Raw genomic sequence first — 26,196 nt, forward strand, 5'->3', positions numbered from 1 at the left:
AGATGGTCGATAGTATTGAGATCGGAAGAATTTGGAGCCATGTCACTATCTTGATCTCTTTGTCTTGTTCCTCCTGAACAATGTTTTGAGGTGTACGAGCAGAGTGATGGCAGAAAAATGTCAGCTGCCTCTGCCGGCTTGTCCTCTTCCCATAGTGTATCCTAGTGAAACTGTGTTCTCTAGTAAGCGGCAAACATGGCCGCCAACACCATGTGAAAGAACCATGATTCAGCCTGGACCTCCTGCTTCCATGGCCTCTTGGTCCAGACTGGACCTCCTGCTTCCATGGCCTCTTGGTCCAGACTGGACCTCCTGCTTCCATGGCCTCTTGGTCCAGACTGGACCTCCTGCTTCTATGGCCTCTTGGTCCAGACTGGACCTCCTGCTTCTATGGCCTCTTGGTCCAGACTGGACCTCCTGCTTCTATGGCCTCTTGGTCCAGAGTGGACCTCCTGCTTCCATGGCCTCTTGGTCCAGAGTGGACCTCCTGCTTCCATGGCCTCTTGGTCCAGAGTGGACCTCCTGCTTCCATGGCCTCTTGGTCCAGAGTGGACCTCCTGCTTCCATGGCCTCTTGGTCCAGAGTGGACCTCCTGCTTCCATGGCCTCTTGGTCCAGAGTGGACCTCCTGCTTCCATGGCCTCTTGGTCCAGAGTGGACCTCCTGCTTCCATGCAGACTGGACCTCCTGCTTCCATGGCCTCTTGGTCCAGACTGGACCTCCTGCTTCCATGGCCTCTTGGTCCAGACTGGACCTCCTACTTCCATGGCCTCTTGGTCCAGACTGGACCTCCTGCTTCCATGGCCTCTTGGTCCAGACTGGACCTCCTGCTTCCATGGCCTCTTGGTCCAGACTGGACCTCCTGCTTCCATGGCCTCTTGGTCCAGACTGGACCTCCTGCTTCCATGGCCTCTTGGTCCAGACTGGACCTCCTGCTTCCATGGCCTCTTGGTCCAGACTGGACCTCCTGCTTCCATGGCCTCTTGGTCCAGACTGGACCTCCTGCTTCCATGGCCTCTTGGTCCAGACTGGACCTCCTGCTTCCATGGCCTCTTGGTCCAGACTGGACCTCCTGCTTCCATGGCCTCTTGGTCCAGACTGGACCTCCTGATTTCATGGCCTCTTGGTCCAGACTGGACCTCCTTCTTTCCTTGGCCTCTTGGTCCAGACTGGACCTCCTGCTTCCATGGCCTCTTGGTCCAGACTGGACCTCCTGCTTCCATGGCCTCTTGGTCCAGACTGGACCTCCTGCTTCCATGGCCTCTTGGTCCAGACTGGACCTCCTGCTTCCATGGCCTCTTGGTCCAGACTGGACCTCCTTCTTTCCTTGGCCTCTTGGTCCAGACTGGACCTCCTGCTTCCATGGCCTCTTGGTCCAGACTGGACCTCCTGCTTCCATGGCCTTTTGGTGCAGTTCTGATGCCATTGTTGGCTTTTGGCTGTAGACCGGTTTTCCTTTTTCTGAGTGATTTTTCTCGGTCACATCTCCCGGCATACTCCTAAAACTGTTTCATGAGAAAACCTTACAAGGAGGATAGTTTTTGAATTCTTCGTCTAGTAAGGATGACCAGGCCCGCTTGAAGTGTTGTGTTGTTTTCTGCACTTCTAGGTGACATGAAAGGACGTGGCAGGTGTCCATGATAACGTGGATGCTGTGTGTGTGGGCATTGGCTTATAATGTACTTTTGCGATTGCATTTATTTAAGCTGTGCTTTATTTTGGTATATCCCTGGTAATAATGATCCATATCCAGATCTACTTTCCTAAATTTTGGAAAAAAACTTCCAATGTGTCTCAGTCGTCTCTTGGTGGGGTTAATGACAGGATCAGGGTCTCTTTTATCATCTGATGACTTACACATTACATGTATGTTTTTCTTTTGGCAGTCGCAGGGTTAAGGTCAATTTTCCTTGCTAGCAGCAGCTTATTAACTCTGCCCAGGTGATTGCTCTGATGGCCACTTCCGGGCTGGATAAATACTCTCTGCTTCATGCAGGGGGAGCTGGTTATTCAGTTCAGTCTGGAGCTAGGCCTGGAGCAGTGTGGAGGTGCTTGCTGCTGCTGCTGCTGCTGCTGCTGCTGCTGCTGCTGCTGCTGCTGCTGCTGCTGCTGCTGCTGCTGCTGCTGACCGTTGTGTTGGTGTGTGTGTGTATTTAGCTTATTTTGTTACTTTTTCCTTTCCATGTTACCATTAACCAACACCAGGGGACAACAAAAGGTGTACAAGGAGGGATGTGCATGAGTTTTGTTTTTACTCCTGTCTGTCATTATTTATCGGTGGGGTTTTTGACTTCTGTCCTGGCCCGTCCCCTTGGGTGGCGGGTTGTGGTGGGGGTCTTATCATCAGGGTCAAAAACAGGAGATAGGGAGAAGCTGGGGGCCCAGACCTTTTACCTTCAAGCGTACGTTGTGGGATAGCAGTGGCATACCGTCAATAGAGGCAGGCGATAGCACTGCAATGGGGACCCATGAGCTGTGGGGGCCCGCAGCGGCTGCCCACTTTCACTTTAATTTCAGTGTCAGTGTCAGACTGTCTCTCAGTCAGCGCCGGCCTGTGCAGTGTGCTAGGAGGAGCTTCTCCTGCTCTGTTGCTCTGCTCTCTGGCTTAATTTCCATACACAAGACTCTCCCCTTGGCTGACATAGTTACCAGCCAGAGAGTGGAGCTTTGGACTCGGCGGCAGACAGGTGAGCAGCAGCCATTGGTGGTTCCTACTGCTCGTGGGCGGCTCTGCATGGCATCCACACTCAGCAGGGAGATAGGCAGGCTCAGTCACAAAACAGGAGACAGTGACCCGGGCCCAGCAGTGGTAGTAATCTAGGGTAAATGCTAGAGTCTATGGGCTGCGTCCAGGCGTGGCTGGAGTCTATGGGCTGCGTCCAGGCGTGGCTGGAGTCTATGGGCTGCGTCCAGGCGTGGCTGGAGTCTATGGGCTGCGTCCAGGCGTGGCTGGAGTCTATGGGCTGCGTCCAGGCGTGGCTGGAGTCTATGGGCTGCGTCCAGGTGTGGCTGGAGTCTATGGGCTGCGTCCAGGTGTGGCTGGAGTCTATGGGCTGCGTCCAGGCGTGGCTGGAGTCTATGGGCTGCGTCCAGGCGTGGCTAGAGTCTATGGGCTGCGTCCAGGTGTGGCTGGAGTCTATGGGCTGCGTCCAGGTGTGGCTGGAGTCTATGGGCTGCGTCCAGGTGTGGCTGGAGTCTATGGGCTGCGTCCAGGTGTGGCTGGAGTCTATGGGCTGCGTCCAGGTGTGGCTGGAGTCTATGGGCTGCGTCCAGGCGTGGCTGGAGTCTATGGGCTGCGTCCAGGTGTGGCTGGAGTGATAATGTATATGCTACCCCCCAGTAACGTGTATGCCCCATCCCGTCAATAATGTATGGAGGACTATGCAGGGTGTATTACAATGCATGGAGGACTATGCGGGGGGCATTACAATGCATGGAGGACTATGCGGGGGGCATTACAGTGCATGGAGGACTATGTGGGAAGCATTATACAATGTTGAGGCCATTATACTGTATGTAGGGTTCTCTATACAGTGTGGAGAGGTGTGTGGGGGGGGGGGGTCACAGTTGGGGATCATACTGTGTTGGATTAGTTGGAGGGGGTACAGTAGGGTCATCATACTGTGTGTGTGGAGGGTACTGTGGGGGAATTCCCTGTGGGGGTATTGTGCAGTGTTTGGGGGGCACTTTTGTTGGCATCATACATTCTGGGTGCAATGAAAGGGAAATCCAGGGGCTCAATAGGAGGAAAATTAGTTTGTGAGGTCTTCAAAGTTGTGTGATATGCTCTCGATGACTATAGCTGAGTATGGTTTTTTTTGGGGGGTAGGGGTGGGGTTTGGGGGGTCCCAATTAGAATTTTGCTATGAAGCCCCATGATTTCTATGTACTCCCCTGAGGGATAGCATAGGGTATGCTAGTCTGAGGGCCAGCTCAGGGGCTCCTTTCCAGTCACCCCCATTTGTCACCCCCGTGACACAATGACTGAAGCATTAACCACTCGATGTCTGGTGAAACATTTCTGTGCTGTGTATTTCGCTACAAACAATTATATTACACATCATGGACTTCGTTTTTGAGACGGACATGAGATGTCCTCACAGACTTTTATATCAGTTTTGGATGTTTGTCCTACATTGCAATCATTCTATTATGCCTCCTCTTACCCTGTGATGTCGGGGGCCGGTCGTTCTCTATCATCACCTCCTCATACAGATCCTTGTGTCCTTCCAGATAGTCCCACTCCTCCATGGAGAAATAGACGGTGACGTCCTGACACCTTACAGGAACCTGACAACACACAATGATACAGTTATTACCCAGAATCCTCCAGCGCTGGTCCCGTATAATGTCCCAGCATTCCCACCTCTCCGGTCAGCAGCTCGATCATCTTGTTGGTGAGTTCTAGGATTTTCTTATTGCTCCTCTCATGTATCAGTGAGTGAGGGGGCGGCTCTGTGATTGGGCCCCGCCTCTTGCTCCGCCCTCCTGACTCATGGTTGTCAGGAGTCGCACAGTCACCTGATGTCTTCTTCACTATTGTGTAATCCTGTGTATGGACAGAGACGTCACAGAGACCTTTCTAGAGGATAATAATCTGCCTCCTTCCACCTACACTCCCCTCCTCAATGCATAAACTAGGCCTGTTAAAGGGAACCTGTCACCACTTTTTCGGCCTATAAGCTGCGGCCACCACCATCGGGCTCTTATATACAGTAATCTAACATGCTGTATATAGGAGCCCAGGCCGCTGTGTAGAACGTAAAAAACACTTTATAATACTCACCTAACAATCGCGCTGTAGTGGAGTTGGGCCATATGGGCGTCTCTGTTGTCTGGTGCCGGCGCCGCCTCTATCGGCAATCTTTGTTCTCCTTCTTTTGTAGCCGTGGTTCATGACGCGTCTACGTCATCCACACACGACGTCCAGCGCGGGACTGGCGAGTGTGTATAACGTAGACGCGTCATGCACACAGGCTTCACAAAGAGGACGAAGATGGCGTCCTCGTACACATCCTTGTGCGCCTCCTCTTTCAGCCATCTTCGTCCTCTTTGTGAAAAATTCAAGGGGGCCGAATACTTTCGCAAGGCACTGTATTTGTTATGGAGGCACTGAAAGGCTTTATTACTACATTAAAAGAGGGCACTGGGGCCATGAATGATTTACAAGAGGGTAATGGGGCTTCTATCACTTTATGGAGAATTTTACCGTCATATGGTCACACTGGGGGCTACGACTATTGCTTTGCACAGAATTTGGCTCATCTCTCAGAGCGGAGTGTGGTAAGGGAGGTTTGGGTTCTCCTGCTCTACATGAATAAGCCCAAGTCTTGGCCAATCGTTCCACCTTTCTGCCAGACTCGGTCCATCCGATTCTCTTGGTTGTTGGTTCTCCCGTCTTCCTTATAAAGTGCCTACTTGCCATTCTCATCCCCCTACATCATTCCTGTTCTCACATCAAACTCTTCACATTTTCGGCAGTTGCCTTCATTTACGACCTTGTAATGTCTGGGGGGCGTTCTACAGGGCACTGGATGGTTCCTCACACCTCCCTCTCCTGGGGTTACAGGTAAAATAATACAAAGCAGAGAAATATAGACGTTTAATTACCTCTCCGGTCAACAGGTAGATGATCTCCAGGGCGAAACTTAATATTCTTTTGGCAATTTTGTTCTGGTGCTTGTCCATGTTTCGTGGGTTATTCAGGAAAAGGACTGTTTTGGACGGGAATATAAGAAAAGTGAGTGACTGGGAGGGATTGAGGCCTTCAGAGACCTTTATAAAACAGGAGACGCTCTGACATCATTTGTAATATACAAAATCGCACTTATTCAGCTTTTTCTCAGAGCTGTCACCGCATGGATTGAAGGAGCTTGCTCCACCGGAGACATAACTGATGAGTACATCTCTTGGACCAGCATCTACTTGGTTAACTGGGGTACTCCGAAGCGCAAGGAGAGGCAGCCCCCCATCTGGATGGAGGGGTCCAATTTTGTATCTTTTTTTCTATACTATATATATATATGTTATGTCCCCTCGTCAACGAAGGTCTTACTGGGGGATAATTTTTAGACCGAGGTGAACTTGTATATTTGGAGGATTGATAATTCGGCCAAGGGTTTGAAGTCTGATTTTCTCTGTGTCCTGTTGAGTTGGTTTTCCTGCATCACATATGCTGGAAAAACCTTAAAAACACTGAAGCTAAGGGCCAGATTTCTTTGGAGATTGTGATTGCTTATGCTTATGCTAGGGTATATTGGAACTTCAGTAGTCTTACAAATAATCTTACCCACCCTAGGACCAAAATGATGGTAAAACATCACACTGTGTGTGGGGCACTATGGAGGCATCATACTGTGTGTGGGGGCACTATGGGGGCATCATACTGTGTGTGGGGCACTATGGGGGCATCATACTGTGTGTGGGGCACTATGGGGGCATCATACTGTGTGTGGGGCATCATACGGTGTGTGGGGCACTACAAAAGGCATCATACTGTGTGTGGGGAACTATGGAGGCATCATACTGTGTGTGGGGCACTATGGGGGTATTATACTGTGTGGGGGCACTATGGGGGCATCATACTGTGTGTGGGGCACTATGGGGGCATCATACTGTGTGTGGGGCACTACAGGGGCATCATACTGTGTGTGGGGCACTACAAAGGCATCATACTGTGTGGGGGCACTATGGGGGCATCATACTGTGTGTGGGGCACTATGGGGACATCATACTGTTTGTGGGGCACTATGGGGGCATCATACTGTATGGGGGCAGTATGGGGGCATCATACTGTGTGTGGGGGCAGTATGGGGGCATCATGCTGTGTGTGGGGGCAGTATGGGGGCATCATACTGTGTGTGGGGGCAGTATGGGGGTATTATACTGTGTGTGGGGGCAGTATGGGGGCATCATACTGTGTGTGGGGCAGTATGGGGGTATTATACTGTGTGTGGGGGCAGTATGGGGGCATCATACTGTGTGTGGGGGCAGTATGGGGGTATCATACTGTGTGTGGGGGCAGTATGGGGGCATCATGCTGTGTGTGGGGGCAGTATGGGGGCATCATACTGTGTGTGGGGGCAGTATGGGGGTATTATACTGTGTGGGGGGGCAGTATGGGGGCATCATACTGTGTGTGGGGCAGTATGGGGGTATTATACTGTGTGTGGGGGCAGTATGGGGGTATTATACTGTGTGTGGGGGCAGTATGGGGGTATTATACTGTGTGTGGGGGCAGTATGGGGGTATTATACTGTGTGTGGGGGCAGTATGGGGGTCATGTGGAACACTAGTGTGCGTTACTAGGAGAGTATGTGTGTGTGGAGGCAGGTACAGACGTGTGTAGCCCCCAGCTGCCGCTGCACAGGGTCTGTGTCTCCTATCCTCCATGTTACCTTTCCTCTGGTGTCTCCGGTGCTCTCTGGAAGGATCTTGTGCAGCGCAGGTGTCACGTGACGCAGGATGTCAGGTGATCGAATTTGTCTTTTTTGACTTTTTGTTATTTAGATGTTACCCTTCTGCCGTAAGATCTGAATAGATGAAGGACCTGTGATGATGTCATCACCATGTGACCAGTCACGTGAGTGGGCGGAGCTCAGCAGTAGGGTATAAGTGGTGGATGAAGGATCTTTATGGTGACCATGTGACCAGAGGGGGTGGAGCTTGTGCTGAGGGGAGAAGTATATAAAGAGCGGGAGGCTTCTATAGGAAGCGCATAGAGAAGAAGCAAGGTCTGGAAATAAGTGGTTAAAAAACCAAAGTCCTCAGTGGTTGATGCTTTTAACCCCTTCAACCCCGGGCATTTTCCGTTTGTTTGTTTTTTCCTCTCTTTCTTCCGAGAGCCGTAACTCTTTTATTTTTCCGACAATCTTGCCATATGAGAACTTGTTTTTTGCGGGATGAGTTGTAGTTATAAATGAAACCATAAGTTTTACCATATGGTGTACTGGAAAACAGCAAAAAAAGTGTGATTGCACAGAAGTTTTTGGGATATTTTATTCACAGTGTTCACTACATGGTAAATGTGATGTATCGATGTGATGCCTCAGGTCAGTGGGAGTTCGTAGACACCAAACATGAATAGGTTTACTTGTACCTAAGGGGTTAAAAAAAAATTCATAAGTCTGTCCCAAAAAAGTGGCGCACGTTTTGCGCCATTTTCCGAAACACGCAACAGTCTCATTTTTCAGGATCTATGGCTCAGTGATGGCTTATTTTTTGCATCTCGATCTGATGTTTTTAACTGTACTATTTTTGTGCAGAGGCTACGTTTTGATCGCCTGTTATTGCATTTTACGCAAAATTTGCGGACAAAAAACCCCCGCAATTTTGGCGTTTGGAATTTTTTTGCCGCTACGTTGTTTAAACGATCAGATTAATTGATTTTATATTTTGATAGATCGGGTATTTCTAAACGCGGCGATACCAAATATGTGTATATTTATTATTTTTTTAACCTTTTCATTTTCAATGGGGTGAAAGGGGGGTGATTTGATCTTAGGTTTTTTTTAAAAACTTTTTTTAACTATTTTTTTTATTTTACTAGGTCCCTTAGGGGGCTTTATGGATCAGCAATCTGATCACTCTGCCATATCTCCAGATCACAGCTACAGAGCTCAGATCTGCAGAAAAGGAGCTCTCCTATTACACACCGCAGTCTGCTGGGTGTAAGAGGAAGTGACTCATGATAGATACAGGCATCATCACATGACCCTGTGCTACCAATGTAACCACCGGAAGTCACGTCATCACGTCACGTGATATCTGATGGGAGCCGGGTAAGAGATCATAATGGCGGCGCGCATATACATCTCGCTGCCAGATTTTGACAGCGAGATGTAAGGGGTTAATAGTCGCGGGTGGAAGTGATTCCATTGTCGACTAGCAGGCACATGTCAGCTGTTGAAGTCAGATGATATGTGCATGGATCGCTGCTGCCTGCCCACAGCAGGGGGCGGGGATTAACCTCACACAATCTATGACATACCCAGTACGTCATGGGTCGCTAAGGGGTTAATGGCTGACTGAAAAGACGGTGATGAATAGCAGCTCCAGACTCCTCCGGTCTCTTCATCAGGCCGAGTATAACATGAAATCTGTCCATGATGCTGGGGTCGGGGTTACAGAAATGTTTGGCCACAGGTAGATCCATCCTTTTTTCTCCAATTGTGTGGCGGTGAGAATTCATCCTTGTCCTGAGCTGTTGTCCGGTCTCCCCTACATACAGACCCCCAGGTGGACATTTGGTACATATAATTAAGTACACCCCATTGGTTGTGGTGCAGCTGAAGGTACCTGGGATCTTGTAGTCCTGATGTGATCTGGGGATCTTTATCTTGTCCGTTGTCAGTATAAATGGACAGGTCTTACATGTTTTCTGGTTGCAGGGAAATGGTCCTGTTGTTGGAGAGGACAGGGAGCTTCTGACAATGATGCTTCTTAGATTCGGGGGCTGAATAAAACATAGAAGTGGGGGGTCTGGAAATATAGATTGTAACCGGGCATCTTTTTGCAGTAATGGTTGTAGTTTCCGTGCGGCTCCTCGTGACACCTCCAGATTTGGATTGTAGGTGACTACAAGAGGGACCCGGTTGGTTTCTTCTCTAGGTTTGTAATGTAGGAGATGGTTCCTTGATATTCTGGTGGCTTTTGTGATCTGGTTTTCAATTGCTCTTGGATGGGAAGCTCTGATTCAAAGATGTATTTTTGAGGCCTCCAAGGTGATAATGGCCCTCAAAGTGTGGAGCGAAATCTACATAAAGACCCTGTTCATATGGTGGAGGAGGACGACAAGAAAAAAAGGAAACCATGCAGTGTATACACTTTTTTTGGGTGGGGAGTGGTGCATGGGAATACACCAGAAAAAAGCGAAACACCTAACCCTTGTCCTTATTAATAATAATAATAATAATAATCTTTATTTCTATAGTGCCAACATATTCTGCAGCGCTTTACAATTCAGAGGTTCACATACCATCAAACATTCATAAGTAACCGTTAAAGAAAATACAATAATTAGAGAAAAAATAATGACATCCCTGCTCGTGAGACTGGGCTGTGGAGTCGGTAAGCCAAACCTTCGACTCCGACTCCGACTCCGACTCCTCAAATTCTCTTGCACCGACTCCGACTCCGACTCCGACTCCGACTCCGACTCCGACTCCGACTCCGACTCCGACTCCTACATATATTGCTTAGTTAGGTGAAAAATTTATTGTAGTACATGAATATGTGTATGTGAACATCAGACATTTAATAATTTTTATGATACGATAATCAAGATATTTGGATAGAACATAAAATATATTTATTGGAATACAACTTTAGAACACAAAAAACTGTAATAAATTGTAAATATGTAATACACTATGTAATATACAGTAGATTACATATATATCTTGTGTGTGTATATACACTGTGTGTATATATATATATATATATATATATATATATATATATATATATATTACATATTTACAATTTATTAGTTTTTTGTGTTCTAAAGTTGTATTCCAATAAATATTTTATGTTCTATCCAAATATCTTGATTATTGTATCATAAAAACAATTAAATGTCTGATGTTCACATTGTACTACAATAAATTTTTCACTTAAATATAAGCATTATACTAAATGTTATTATTTAGTAAAATATTCAGCACATTCTGCATTGCACTCCTGTCCCCAATTTATTATATATTTTAGGAGTCGGAGTCGGTGCATTTTATACCGACTCCGACTCCGACTCCGACTCCACCAAAATGAGCTCCGACTCCGACTCCGACTCCACGACTCCGACTCCGACTCCACAGCCCTGCGTGAGAGCTTACATTCGACAATGGGGTAAGGTGGGGATGACGGCCAGCCATCTCGAAGAAATGGGGGATAGATAAAGGCTGCACGAGCCGTCACCAGCAAATCTTTGTGATGCTTTTGAGTGTGGTAGAGTTTGATGGAGAGTTATGTTCTAAGAAATAGTGGAATGTATATATATGAATTGACTTTGATTAGGGAGTGTGATAGGCCACCCTAAAAAGATGTGTTTTTAGGAAGCGTCTGAAGCTGTGTAAGTTGTGGTTCATCCTGGTTTCTTGGGTCAGAGCATTCCAGAGGATTGGTGCATCTCGGGAGAAGTCTTGGAGCCGGGAGTGGTAGGTTTGGATCAGTGTGGATGTTAGTTGAAAGTTGTTTGCGGAGCGTAGAGAACGGGTATAGTGATAGACAGCGATGAGGGTGGAGATGTAGGGGGGGTGCTGCATTTAGGACAGATTTGTGGGTGAGAACAAACAATTTGAATTGGATCCTGTGATATATGGGCAGCCAGTGCAGTGACTGGCACAGAACGGAAGCATCTGAGTAGCGGTTAGCCAGATAGGTGACCCTGGCTGCTGCATTAAGGATGGACTGTAGAAGAGAGAGTCTAGTTAGGGGGAGACCAATTAATAGAGAGTTACAGTAGTCAAGGTGGGAGTGGATCAGGGGCACAGTGAGGGTTTTTGTCATTTCCATTGTGAGAAAGGGGCGGATTCTAGAGATGTTCTTGAGGTGCAAGCGACAAGAGAGAGCAAGAGATTGTACATAGGAGGTGATCGAGAGATCTGTGTCAAGCATAACCCCCAGACTGCGAGCCTGCTGCCTCGGAGTTATCTTGGTGCCACACACAGAGAGGGAGATGTCGTGTTTAGGGAGGTTAGTAGACGGAAGGAGTAGAAGTAGTTCTCTCGTTAGACAACACATCAGTGAAGTAAATGTTCTCAGTTCTCCTTTCCCGTATTCTTAGAATAGCACTTAGCATCGGGGCAGACACAGATAATTGCTGATGACCGATTCATGAAGTTTTGCATGAATACCTTCATTTATTATCAGAGATGGCTGCACCAAACAATACAAGTCCTTTTCACCATTTGTGCCACTCCTATCGTTCCTCGGATTGTAACCTTGCGAGCCAAGCCCTCTCTCCTGAATGAATTGTTAAACCGTGTTACCTGTCATGTCATATATTGTTTGCACATGCGTCCTCTGAATTGTAAAGCGCTTCGGAATATGTTGGTGCTACATCAATAAAAAATGTTATCATCACCATTATTATTATTATTATTATTATTATTATTATTATTAATCCGATGAAGATGCTGGAGAGGATGTAAAACTGGTTGTGTTTGTCCTCCATGGAATACTGGAATATAAACCTCCCTGTATGATTAACTAGCTGACTTTCACACTTGCATATTTTGGTTAATGCATCAGCATTTCCAATTAAAAGAATATTTTCAGAGAAAAGTAGAATGTAAAGATTTGCTAATTTTCTAACATTTTTGCCAAAGGGACATTACGAGGTTTTGGAGCAACACAAGGAAATGGCGTCTGTTCTGTTCTTTTTTTTTTTTTTGTCCAGTTTAGTAATCTGTTTGAATGAAGGTCAAATGAAGATTGGTTCACATATGTTCAGAAATAAAACGCTTACTTGGGATCGTCTTTTTTTCTTACTGTCATTATTGATTTTCCGCCGCAATACTCGTGATGACGATTCACCTTCACGGCTTAGCTAATTTCTTCCTCATGTACACAGTACGCTTCCTCCATGGATCCCGATCACACTTAAAAGTTGTCATTTTAATTTTTTGCTATTATAGAATTTCCCATATCCCAACAAGAATATGTTTTTGTGTCAATGAAAATTTTCTCATCAGTTTTAAGTGTGACTTTTTTGATGTTTACTGACACTTGATTTATCAGTAAAGCACTTCCCACATTGTGGACATGGATACGGCTTCTCTCCTCGGTGAATTCTTTCATGTATAATAAGATTAGGTTTACCAGTAAAGCATTTCCCACATAGTGAACATGAGTACGGCTTCTCCCCTGTGTGCGTTCTCTCATGTCTACCAAGATTTGATTTATCTATAAAACTCTTCCCACATACTAGACATGAATACGGCTTCTCCCCTGTGTGGCCTCTCTCATGTGCAATAATACTTGCTTTGTCTGTAAAGCATTTCCCACATTCTGGACATGAATATGGCTTCTCTCCTGTGTGAATTCTCCCATGTGAAATAAGATTTGCCTTTTCTGTAAAACATTTCCCACATAGTGAACATGAATATGGCTTCTCTCCAGTGTGGATTTTCTCATGTCTAGCAAGATGTGTTTTAGTTCTAAAGCATTTCCCACATTCAGAACATGAATACGGCTTTTCTCCAGTGTGGATTTTCTCATGTCTAGCAAGATGTGGTTTAGTTCTAAAGCATTTCCCACATTCAGAACATGAATACGGCTTCTCTCCTGTGTGACTTCTCTTATGTGAAGCAAGATGTGGTTTATCTATAAAGCACTTTCCACATATTAAGCAGGCATACGGCTTCTCTCCTGTGTGTCTTCTCTCATGTATAATTAGCTGTGAGTTACATGTAAAGCATTTCCCACATTCTGAACAGGAGAATGGCTTCTCCATTGTGTGATTTCTTCTAATCTGTGATCGGGCGGGAGAAGGGTCTTTATGTTTAGGGAGATTATAAGATAGATCTGTTCTGTGAAGTTTTGGTGGTATGGTTGTAAGTTTTTCTCCTGAAGAGTGCTGCATGTTATTTTCATCTCTTTTATTATTTAGTGATAACATAAAATTTTCTTTAGATTGCTCATTAGGATTTTCTGTCAAAATTAAAAAAATGGAAGTCAGGATTATTTGATTTTTTTTTAAAATCACAAAGTAGGCAAATATAGAACATTTATATTAAACTGGAAATACGCATGACGTTTTGAGGTCTTGTTTTGGCGCCAAAGACAGACTTAAAGGATAACTGTAGAGTTGGATTTACATCATCCTATTTGGTAGTTACACGACTATTGATTTGTAAATATTTACCGAGTGGGGGTCGTTTAGAAACCTCTACACAGGTAGACCGCACTTAACGACAAACACTGAACGATCGGTAATAGATTGTTCAGTCTGCCATTGTTACCCATTAGTAATAGTTTACACAGTGAAGAAAGTAATCCAGCTGGGTGTAACAACAGTGTTCCTTTATTCGTGCATAGACAGACAGTGCACAACTAACGGTAACGCGTTTCTGGCTTAACACCCTTAGTTATAACCAAGCATAATTTACACAGGACAATGTCTGCAAAGAACGAGATCACGAGATGGGATCCCAAGACAAAACATTAAAAGATTTAGGACTTTTAATGAGGATGTGATAGTTAATCACTCGGTAACTTGTGAGGTGACTCTACATCATATGAGCTCAGGGGCCACCTCACACTGTGGCCGTCAGACGTGTTATACAGCATTTAACTCTGATCCTGGCAGTTTAAGATCTTAGATGTCGTCTAAGGTGATTTTATTTTTTTGTTTTTACCTCCCTGAATTCTGTCAGCCATTTTTAAGGACTACCAGCACAGCAATTTAACCTCATCACGCAAAAAGACATATACAAGAGTCAGTGCAGGGCTGACCACGTGTGGAGGAGGCTCGGGATCCGAGCGCTCTCCTTGTGCGGCAGATACTTGGTGTCTTTCACAGCCCACATCTGTGTCTAACAGCAGCGGAAGGAACTGAGCTCCGATTGCTGCTATTAGCTATTTAAATGCTGCTTCATAGGGGACAGCGATTGTCACAATATACTGTACTACCGATTAAGAATAAGATTTAAAAAAAATATATAAAAAGTCAAATTATATGCCCTTTTACATAGAAAATAAAAAAACATACACTTATTTGGTGTTGATGCATCTGAAAAAAACTGGTCTAACAAATAAAAAGAAAATAAATCTGCGCTAATCAGCTCCTAGTGCTTTGGCTCTATTTACCATTTTATCCACGGTATAACAATATAAAAGTTAAATAACTCATATGGTAAACACCATAAAAAGAAAAAATGTCATAATTTCATTTTTTGGATGTCGCACTTCCCTTAATAAATAAATAAAAACAATATCAAAACTTAATTTGTTCCCCAAATTGCTATTAGTACAATCATCATGTTGATTCGCACAAAACGAGCCCTCACAGTTCTGTGGACAGAAAAATAAAAATATCAGAGGTCTTGAGAAATGGCGCCATAAAGTAAATTCTTTTTTATTTTTTACAAACTTCTGAATTTTTTACTGACTATTTAATTGACTAAAATCTCTGTATGTTTGTTATGGCCATAATCACACTGCCCTGGATAATCGCACTGCCCTGGATAATCGCAGTACCGGGCCATTCTTACACCTCGCAAAAAATACCATGCCAGCAAATCCTGCTTTCATCTTTTTCCCATTTTTCAGTACATTGTATGGTAAAATGGACGACGTCCTTCAAACCACACAACTCGTCCAGCAAAAGGCAAGCCTTCATGTTGCTATTTTGACAGATAAATAACCCTCTGGCTCTTGGAAGAAAAGCGGTGGAAAAATACAAACGTATAAAACATAATTGACTGCGGAGGCAAGAAGCTATAGATTGTGTTTCTGGAGAAACTTTCTGCATTATTTTGGGTCAGAACCTAACATTTATACAATAACGCTATTGTACAGGCCGAGTACAGAAACACAAACATGTGGATGTTTTATATTGTCTGACTGCTGGGACATTTTACTTTGATAAATATTCTGTTGAAAAGACGGCATTACCGAAAAGCAGGTGACACAGAGGCGAACCGGTCAGATTGTAGACTCTGCTTCAGTCCAGTGAACAAAGAGGTCTGGGGCTCATTGATTGCCAAGAGAACCAAGGGAGACTCACCTTATAAACCCTCTGAGATGTCTAATTTTCACATACCTCCGATAACATCTACTGAAGTTTCCTCCTTTACTTCACATGGTTGGTCGTCCCTCGTTTTCTCTTCTTCAGACTTTACTTTAATCATAGTCAGATCTTCAGCCTAATAAACCAAATGTAACAATTCAGAATAAAAAGATGGATGGAAAACTCAACCACATCTGTAAAGGGGGTGAAGGCCTCGGCCCCCCCAGACCTGCAGACTGATTGTATTTGCTTGATGTGTGTTATGGTAAATGGCCACATTGTGCTAAGCCACTTTCCTGGTGCTGCCAAGTAGGGAGTGGTTAGTGGGGTGAAGCATGTAGAACAAAAAGGGGAGACGGGAAACCGAGGGCAGGAGAGTCCACCAGAGAAGCAGCGAGGTGCTGCACCTGTGGGAGGTGGGAGGAGAAGTCCCCTTCAAGGAGTAATTAGGACCCGCAGGGTCATATCTAGACACCGAACACGTGGGGCCCTGGTGAGAGGTGGGCTGACCGAACCACGTCCCAAAAGGGTCAAGTCCGGCCGGTCTGGATGGTGGCTGCCCCCTGGCGTATACTCTACAAACCCCCTCTCCAGGCTAAAAGTCAGTGGGTTCCTTTACTAACAATCAACACTAGAAGTAGCCGAGGGGTGAACTAACATCCTGTGCAACGCGGACCCAGCCGGAGAGCTAGCTATCCTAAAGGAAGGAAAGATGAATAACTCTCTGCCTCAGAAAATAGATAAAGAATAGGAAGCCCCCCACATTCAAAGACTGCGGTGATATAGGAAAACACAATACACAGGTAGATGACAGGATTAGCAAAAGGTGAGGCCCTACTGACTAAATAGGACAGGATAGGAAAGGGACTGATGGTGGCCAGAGAAAGGATCTGCAAAAATCAAAAAACCTGATAGTACAAAAAGCCCTCAGATGGCTAGATCTGAACTCCGTCCTATACCAGGCACTCTTGTCATACCAATGAACAGAAAGCAGGAACCATTACAAATTCAAGAAGCAACAAACACATGGACTAATAGGAGCAATACTCCAAATATAGCTGCAGGGAGCTTCCCAGCTAAGCAACTGAGAGGGAAGATCCCTGCATGCAAATAAACTGAAAACAACCACAGCAAATGACAAACTCAGATAAGAGTAAAAGAACCAAACAACAAATAAAGAGCCAAGCACTTATCTGGGGTAGATGTGGTCTGGAGCAGAATGAAGCAGGCTGGTAAACAAAGAACAACTGACATCCGGCATAGCCTGCTAGCAGACCAGTGTTTAAATAGGCAGAGAGTTTAGCAATGGAAACGCCCATTGCTCAACACACCTGGTCTCTGACCAAACCATTCCTGGCCATAAGAGGGAGCCTCACAGCAGCAAAAGCATAACTGACATTCACAACAGTCATCTACCTTATTCTCCGGGACGCTGTGATTTTCTTCCGGATCGTCCTGAGGATACAGAGAACGGGGACATCTCTCTGGTGGGTCCTGGAGATACAGAGGACGGGGACATCTCTCTGGTGGGTCCTGGGGATACAGAGGACGGGGACATCTCTCTGGTGGGTCCTGAGGATACAGAGGACGGGGACATCTCTCTGGTGGGTCCTGAGGATACAGAGGACGGGGACATCTCTCTGGTGGGTCCTGAGGATACAGAGGATGGGGACATCTCTCTGGTGGGTCCTGAGGATACAAAGGACGGGGACATCTCTCTGGTGGGTCCTGAGGATACAGAGGACGGGGACATCTCTCTGGTGGGTCCTGAGGATACAGAGGACGGGGCCATCTCTCTGGATGGTCCTGGGGATACAGAGGACGAGGGCATATCTCTGGTGGGTCCTGAGGATACAGAGGACGGGGACATCTCTCTGGTGGGTCCTGAGGATACAGAGGACGGGGCCATCTCTCTGGACGGTCCTGGGGATACAGAGGACGAGGGCATATCTCTGGTGGGTTTCCACTCCTGGATCCATCTATGGAAGACACAACCACACAGTGATGGAATCCATGACCAGCTGACGATCTGTGTATACATCAATTCAATACCTGGATTTCTATTTTTTAATCTTTGTCTTAATAAAAATGTTTTGGTTCTTTTCATTGTTTGAATAAAACATTAAAGCTAATAAGAGTCAGAACCACGTGCGACTCCCAGGCCTGGAGCTGCCTGTGGACGAGGCGCAAACATCACACATTTAGATAAGCTGTCCGCTGTAGAAAATCTAGATTTCAGAAACTGAAATTTTACATTTCAAGACCGGGATCGTGGAAAGATGACAGTCCTCTGATCTGTCAGACTAAATGTATTTAGTAAGGAAAATACGATCTCTAAATTCCCTCTCCAATAAGGAAGCTATGGAGGTGTTGGATAGTCTCTCCTGGGGTCAAGTTAAAATGATCCAAAAAACAACAGAAACAATGGAAACTACATTATTTGTTTACATTTATAGAGAGACTGACTCCCTCTGAACAGGAACCTCAGATGGATTTAAACATAGAGAATAACCTCATCATCTCTCAGAATCCATGGACCCATTAGGGGACGGCTATACTGTATAGTTTTTCAGTAACCCTCTTCTGATGCATCCATGCAGGGACTCCATAGGACCTCTGGTGCCCTGTTGTAGTTTGCACCTAGACGTTAGCCGCAGATTCTTGTAAGGTAAGGAGACCATAGAGCAGACTTGTTTTTGCGGTGCGTCCCTTAGATGCTCAATAGGATTGAGATCGGAGGAATTTTTGACATGTCAGAATCTTGATCTCTTTGCCTTATTCCTCCTGAACAATGTTTTGAGGTGTACGAGCAGAGTGACGGCACAAAAATGTCAGCCACCTCTGCCGGCGTGTCCTATTCACATAGTGTATCCTGGTGAAACTGTGTTCGCTAGTAAGCGGCAAACATGGCCGCCAACACCATGTGAAAGAACCATGATTCAGACTGGACCTCCTACTTCCATGGCCTCTTGGTCCAGACTGGACCTCCTACTTCCATGGCCTCTTGGTCCAGACTGGACCTCCTGCTTCCATGGCCTCTTGGTCTAGACTGGACCTCCTGCTTCCATGGCCTCTTGGTCTAGACTGGACCTCCTGCTTCCATGGCCTCTTGGTCCAGACTGGACCTCCTGCTTCCATGGCCTCTTGGTCCAGACTGGACCTCCTGCTTCTATTGCCTCTTGGTCCAGTTCTGATGCCATTGTTGGCTTTTGGCTGTTTTCCTTTTTCTGAGTGATTTTTCTCGGTCACATCTCCCGGCATACTCATAAAACTGTTTCATGAGAAAACCTTACAAGGAGGATGACCAGACACCGCTTGAAGTGGTTCAGATTGTGTAAATTCACACAAATTGATCCATGGGAAACTCCCCTGATTTTTTTCTGCACTTCTAGGTCACATGAAAGGACGTGGCAGGTGTCCGTGATAACGTGGACGCTGCGTGTGTGGGCATTGGCTTATAATGTACTTTTGCGATTGCATTTATTTAAGCTGTGCTTTATTTTGGTACATCCCTGATAATAAAGATCCATATCCAGATCTACTTTCCTACATTTTGGAAAAAAACTTCCAATGTGTCTGTCGTCTCTTGGTGGGGTTAATGACAGGATCAGGGTCTCTTTTATCATCTGATGACTTACACATTACATCTATGTTTTTCTTTTGGCAGTCGCAGGGTTAAGGTCAGTTTTCCTTGCTAGCAGCAGCTTATTAACTCTGCCCAGGTGATTGCTCTGATGGCCACTTCTGGGCTGGATAAATGCCCTCTGCTTCCTGCAGGGGGAGCTGGTTATTCAGTTCAGTCTGGAGCTAGGCCTGGAGCAGTGTGGAGGTGCTTACTGCTGCTGACCGTTGTGTTGGTGTGTGTGTATTTAGCTTATTTTGTTACTTTTTCCTTTCCATGTTACCATTAACCAACACCAGAAGACAACAAAAGGTGTACAAGGAGGGACGTGCATGAGTTTTGTTTTTACTCCTGTCTGTCATTATTTATCGTGGGGTTTTTGACTTCTGTCCTGGCCCGTCCCCTTGGGTGGCGGGTTGTGGTGGGGGTCTTATCATCAGGGTCAAAAACAGGAGATAGGGAGAAGCTGGGGGCCCAGACCTTTTACCTTCAAGCGTACATTGTGGGATAGCAGTGGCGTACCGTCAATAGAGGCAGGCGATAGCACTGCAATGGGGACCCATGAGCTGTGGGGGCCCACAGCGGCTGCCCACTTTCACTTTAATTTCAGTGTCAGTGTCAGACTGTCTCTCAGTCAGCGCCGGCCTGTGCAGTGTGCTAGGAGGAGCTTCTCCTGCTCTGTTGCTCTGCTCTCTGGCTTAATTTACATACACAAGACTCTCCCCTTGGCTGACATAGTTACCAGCCAGAGAGTGGAGCTTTGGACTCGGCGGCAGACAAGTGAGCAGCAGCCATTGGTGGTTCCTACTGCTCGTGGGCGGCTCTGCACAGCTTCCACACTCAGCAGGGAGATAGGCAGGCACAATCACAAAACAGGAGACAGTGACCCGGGCCCAGCGGTGGTAGTAATCTAGGGTAAATGCTAGAGTCTATGGGCTGCGTCCAGGCGTGGCTGGAGTCTATGGGCTGCGTCCAGGCGTGGCTGGAGTCTATGGGCTGCGTCCAGGCGTGGCTGGAGTCTATGGGCTGCGTCCAGGCGTGGCTGGAGTCTATGGGCTGCGTCCAGGCGTGGCTGGAGTCTATGGGCTGCGTCCAGGCGTGGCTGGAGTCTATGGGCTGCGTCCAGGCGTGGCTGGAGTCTATGGGCTGCGTCCAGGCGTGGCTGGAGTCTATGGGCTGCGTCCAGGCGTGGCTGGAGTCTATGGGCTGCGTCCAGGCGTGGCTGGAGTCTATGGGCTGCGTCCAGGCGTGGCTGGAGTCTATGGGCTGCGTCCAGGCGTGGCTGGAGTCTATGGGCTGCGTCCAGGCGTGGCTGGAGTCTATGGGCTGCGTCCAGGCGTGGCTGGAGTCTATGGGCTGCGTCCAGGCGTGGCTGGAGTCTATGGGCTGCGTCCAGGCGTGGCTGGAGTCTATGGGCTGCGTCCAGGCGTGGCTGGAGTCTATGGGCTGCGTCCAGGCGTGGCTGGAGTCTATGGGCTGCGTCCAGGCGTGGCTGGAGTCTATGGGCTGCGTCCAGGCGTGGCTGGAGTCTATGGGCTGCGTCCAGGCGTGGCTGGAGTCTATGGGCTGCGTCCAGGCGTGGCTGGAGTCTATGGGCTGCGTCCAGGCGTGGCTGGAGTCTATGGGCTGCGTCCAGGCGTGGCTGGAGTCTATGGGCTGCGTCCAGGCGTGGCTGGAGTCTATGGGCTGCGTCCAGGCGTGGCTGGAGTCTATGGGCTGCGTCCAGGCGTGGCTGGAGTCTATGGGCTGCGTCCAGGCGTGGCTGGAGTCTATGGGCTGCGTCCAGGCGTGGCTGGAGTCTATGGGCTGCGTCCAGGCGTGGCTGGAGTCTATGGGCTGCGTCCAGGCATGGCTGGAGTCTATGGGCTGCGTCCAGGCGTGGCTGGAGTCTATGGGCTGCGTCCAGGCGTGGCTGGAGTCTATGGGCTGCGTCCAGGCGTGGCTGGAGTCTATGGGCTGCGTCCAGGCGTGGCTGGAGTCTATGGGCTGCGTCCAGGCGTGGCTGGAGTCTATGGGCTGCGTCAAGGCGTGGCTGGAGTCTATGGGCTGCGTCAAGGCGTGGCTGGAGTCTATGGGCTGCGTCCAGGTGTGGCTGGAGTCTATGGGCTGCGTCCAGGCGTGGCTGGAGTTTATGGGCTGCGTCCAGGTGTGGCTGGAGTCTATGGGCTGCGTCCAGGTGTGGCTGGAGTCTATGGGCTGCGTCCAGGTGTGGCTGGAGTCTATGGGCTGCGTCCAGGTGTGGCTGGAGTGATAATGTATATGCTACCCCCCAGTAACGTGTATGCCCCATCCCGTCAATAATGCATGGAGGACTATGCGGGGGGCATTAAAATGCATGGAGGACTATGCGGGGGGCATTACAGTGCATGGAGGACTATGTGGGAAGCATTATACAATGTTGAGGCCATTATACTGTATGTAGGGTTCTTTATATAGTGTGGAGAGGTGTGGGGGGGGGGGGGTCACAGTTTGGGGATCATACTGTGTTGGATTAGTTGGAGGGGGTACAGTAGGGTCACCATACTGTGCGTGTGGAGGGTACTGTGGGGGAATTCCCTGTGGGGCTATTGTGCAGTATTTGGGGGGCACTTTTGTTGGCATAATACATTCTGGGTGCAATGAAAGGGAAATCCAGGGGCTCAATAGGAGGAAAATTAGTTTGTGAGGTCTTCAAAGTTGTGTGATATGTTCTCGATGACTAGAGCTGAGTGTATGAATGTATATATATATATATATATATATATATAGATAGATAGATAGATAGATAGATAGATAGATAGATAGATAGATAGATAGATAGATAGATAGATAGATTATTTTTTTTATTATTATTTTTTTTTTGGGGGGGGTCCCAATTAGAATTTTGCTATGAAGCCCCATGATTTCTATGTAATCCCCTGAGGGATATCATAGGGTATGCTAGTCTGAGGGCCAGCTCAGGGGCTCCCTTCCAGTCACCCCCCATTTCTGTCACCCCCCCCGTGACACAATGACTGAAGCATTAACTACTCGATGTCTGGTGAAACATTTCTCCGCTGTGGATTTCGCTACAAACAATTATATTACACATCGTGGATTTCTTTGTTGAGACGGACACTGTGGTCACAGACTTTTATATCAGTTTTGGATGTTTGTCTTACATTGCAATCATTCTATTACGCCTCCTCTTACCTTGTGATGTCGGGGGCCGGTCGCTCTCCATCATCACCTCCTCGTACAGATCCTTGTGTCCTTCCAGATACTCCCACTCCTCCATGGAGAAATAGACGGTGATGTCCTGACACCTTACAGGGACCTGACACACACAATGATAGCGTCATTACCCAGAATCCTCCAGTGCCGGTCCCGTATAATGTCCCAGCATTCCCACCTCTCCGGTCAGCAGCTCCATCATCTTGTTGGTGAGTTCTAGGATTTTCTTATTGTTCCTCTCATGTATCAGTGAGTGCGGGGGAGGGGCTGTGAGGAGACCCCGCCTTTTGCTCCACCCTCCTGACTCATGGCTGCCGGGAGTCACACAATCACCTGACGTCTTCTTCACTATTGTGTAATCCTGTGTATGGAGAGAGACGTCACAGAGACCTTTTTAGAGGATCATAATCTGCCTCCTTCCACACAATGTCCCTTGATCTGTAAACTAGGCCTGTTAAAGGGAACCTGTTACCACTTTTTTTGGCCTATAAGCTGCGGCCACCACCAGTGGGCTCTTATATACAGTAATCTAACATGCTGTATATAGGAGCCCAGGCTGCTGTGTAGAACGTAAAAAACACTTTATAATACTCACCTAACAATCGCGCTGTAGTGGAGTTGGGCCATATGGGCGTCTCTGTTGTCTGGTGCCGGCGCCGCCTCTATCGGCAATCTTTGTTCTCCTTCTTTTGTAGCCGTGGTTCATGACGCGTCTACGTCATCCACACACGACGTCCAGCGCGGGACTGGCGAGTGTGTATAACGTAGACGCGTCATGCACACAGGCTTCACAAAGAGGACGAAGATGGCGTCCTCGTACACATCCTTGTGCGCCTCCTCCTTTCTTCTGAAGCCTGGGTGCATGACGCGTATACGTTATACACACTCGCTAGTCCCGCGCAGGCCGCTGTGTGACTACAAAAGAAGGAGAACAAAGATGGCCGAAAGAGGCGGCGCCGGCACCAGACAACAGAGACGCCCATATGGCCCAACTCCACTACAGCGCGACTGTTAGGTGAGTATTATAACGTGTTTTTTACATTCTACACAGCGGCCTGCGCTCTAGATGTTTCCTAGCCGCAGTGTCATCCCTCCTGCGCAGACGCTAGTGTTCTCCACAAGAGGACGCAGCGTCCGTGCCCACGATTCCTGATTGTTGCAGCCTCAGAGGTTTGTTGTTTTTTTTTTTTTTTTATCAAATTCACTGTAATAACTTTCTTTCGGGGGGGACCGCAGCCTCACCGCTCTTACAGAAAAGAACCAGATCTACTCTACATTAGTTTAGATCATGGGTCCCAACTCATAAGCCACATGTAGCTCGTGGCCCCTGAGGTGTGACCCTCGGCCGTATACTCTAGTGAGTGCCACTCAACTGTATCCGTCTCCGCAGGTGGCATTTTTACTTGTGAGCAAAAAAAGAAAAATCTCCAGTCATAATAGAAAACATACGGTACTTTTTGCTTCCGTTAAAAATTCTCTCTTTATTGATCCATGAAAAATAGAGATGACATTAGTCAGACACTAGGAATAATTAAATAATCAATAAATAATTACTGGATAAGGGACACTTGGAACATTACTACAGTGCCTTGCGAAAGTATTCACCCCCCCTTGAATTTTTCAACCTTTTCCCACATTTCAGGCGTCAAACATAAAGATAAAATGTTAATGTTCTGGTGAAGAATCAACAACAAGTGACACAATTGTGAAACTGGACAAAATTTATTGCTTATTTTACACTTTTATAAATAATAAATAATGAAAATTGGGGCGTGCAATATTATTCACCCCCTGTAAGTGAATCCTTTGTAGCGCCCCTTTTGCTGTGATTACAGCACAGTCTCTTGGGGTCTATGTCTATCAGTTTTGCACATGGAGAGGTGAAATTCTCCACAGGTTCTCGATTGGGTTCAGGTCTGGACTGTGACTTGGCCATTCTAACACCTGGATACGGTTATTTGTGAACCATTCCATTGTAGATTTAGCTTTATGTTTGGGATCATTGTCTTGTTGGAAGACAAATCTCCATCCCAGTCTCAGGTCTTTTGCAGACTCCAACAGGTTTTCTTCAAGAATGGTCCTGTATTTGGCTCCATCCATCTTCCCATCAATTTTACCATCTTCCCTGTGCCTGCTGTAGAAAAGCAGGCCCAAACCATGATGCTGCCACCACCATGTTTGACAGTGGGGATGGTGTGTTCAGGGTGATGAGCTGTGTTGCTTTTATACCTTCTTCCACATGTTTGGTGTCTCCCGGTGGCTTGTGGCAAACTTTAAACGACACTTTTTATGGATATCTTTGAGAAATGGCTTTCTTTTGCCGCTCTTCCATAAAGGCCAGATTTGTGCAGTGTACAGTGGCTGATTGTTGTGCTATGGACAGACTCTCCCACCTCAGCTGTAGATCTCTGCAGATCATCCAGAGGAATCATGGGCCTCTTGGCTGCGTCTCTGATCAGGCTTCTCCTTGTGTGAGATGATAGTTTGGATGGACGGCCGGGTCTGGGTAGATTTGCAGTGGTATGATACTCCTTCCATTTCTATATGATCGTTTGCACAGGGCTCCTGGGGATGTTTAACCCCTTAACGACCGCGGGCAGTAAAATTACGTCCTAAATGTCAATGTTACTGCCCGCGGTCTGCCGGCAGCAGCATGCCGCGATCGGCACACATCTCAGCTGATTTTCACAGCTGAGATGTGTGCCTGCTAGGCACGAGCAGAATCGTTATCTGCTCGTGCCGTTTAACCCCTTATATGGCGCTGTCAATATGTGACAGCGCCATTATAAGCGCGATCGCGGTAAACATTTACTTACCGCCCGATACCGGAAGTCACGTGACGCGATCACGTGACTCCCGATAGTTGTCATGGTAGCACAGGGTCATGTGATGACTCCTGTACTACACCTGACTTGCTCTCACTTTCGCTGTGCCAGCGGCACAGCTAAAGAGAAAGAGAGCGTATCTGCTGTTTACAGCCTTGTAGCTGTGATCAGCAGATACTGCAGAGCGATCGGACTGCTGATCGCAATAGCCCCCTAGGGGGACTAGTAAAATAAAAAAAAGTAAAAAAAAAAGTTTTAAAAAATTAAAAAAAAAAACAAAAAAAACTAAAAGTTCAAATCACCCCCCATTCGCCCCATTGAAAATTAAAGGGTTAAAAAAAAAAAAAAATATACACACATTTGGTATCGCCGCGTTCAGAAACGCCCGATCTATCAAAATATAAAATCAATTAATCTGATCAGTATCCGGCGTAGCGGCAAAAAAATTCCAAACGCCAAAACGATGTTTTTTTGTCGCCACAACTTTTGCGCAAAATGCAATAAGAGGCGATCAAAACGTAGCATCTGCGCAAAAATGGTACCGTTAAAAACGTCAGCTCGAGACGCAAAAAATAAGCCGTCATTGAGCCATAGATCCCGAAAAATGAGAACGCTACGGGTCACAAATATGGTGTAAAACGTGCGCCACTTTTTTCAGACAAACTTCCGATTTTTTTTTAACCCCTTATATAAAAGTAAACCTATACATGTTTGGTGTCTACGAACTCGCACTGACCTAAGGCATCACACCCACAGATCAGTTTTACCATATAGTGAACACAGTGAATAAAATATCTCAAATACCATAGTGCTATAGCACTTTTTTTG

General features: G+C 46.9%; 1 protein-coding gene across 1 annotated transcript in view; it reads right to left on the minus strand.

Moving 5' to 3' along the window:
• Positions 1-26,196, minus strand: part of LOC142316921 (uncharacterized) — a 282,067-nt gene that overhangs the window by 131,465 nt on the left and 124,406 nt on the right. The window contains exons 10-16 of the mRNA XM_075352699.1: positions 22,722-22,904; positions 22,523-22,646; positions 17,146-17,708; positions 15,763-15,865; positions 5,610-5,713; positions 4,366-4,548; positions 4,166-4,289 (exon numbers count right to left, since the gene is read on the minus strand). Coding sequence (XP_075208814.1) covers positions 4,166-4,289; positions 4,366-4,548; positions 5,610-5,713; positions 15,763-15,865; positions 17,146-17,708; positions 22,523-22,646; positions 22,722-22,904 — 1,384 coding nt within the window. The remainder of the gene's footprint in view (positions 1-4,165; positions 4,290-4,365; positions 4,549-5,609; positions 5,714-15,762; positions 15,866-17,145; positions 17,709-22,522; positions 22,647-22,721; positions 22,905-26,196) is intronic.

The sequence above is a fragment of the Anomaloglossus baeobatrachus genome, chromosome 6 (genome assembly GCF_048569485.1).
Source record: "Anomaloglossus baeobatrachus isolate aAnoBae1 chromosome 6, aAnoBae1.hap1, whole genome shotgun sequence".
Classification (NCBI taxonomy): domain Eukaryota; kingdom Metazoa; phylum Chordata; class Amphibia; order Anura; family Aromobatidae; genus Anomaloglossus; species Anomaloglossus baeobatrachus.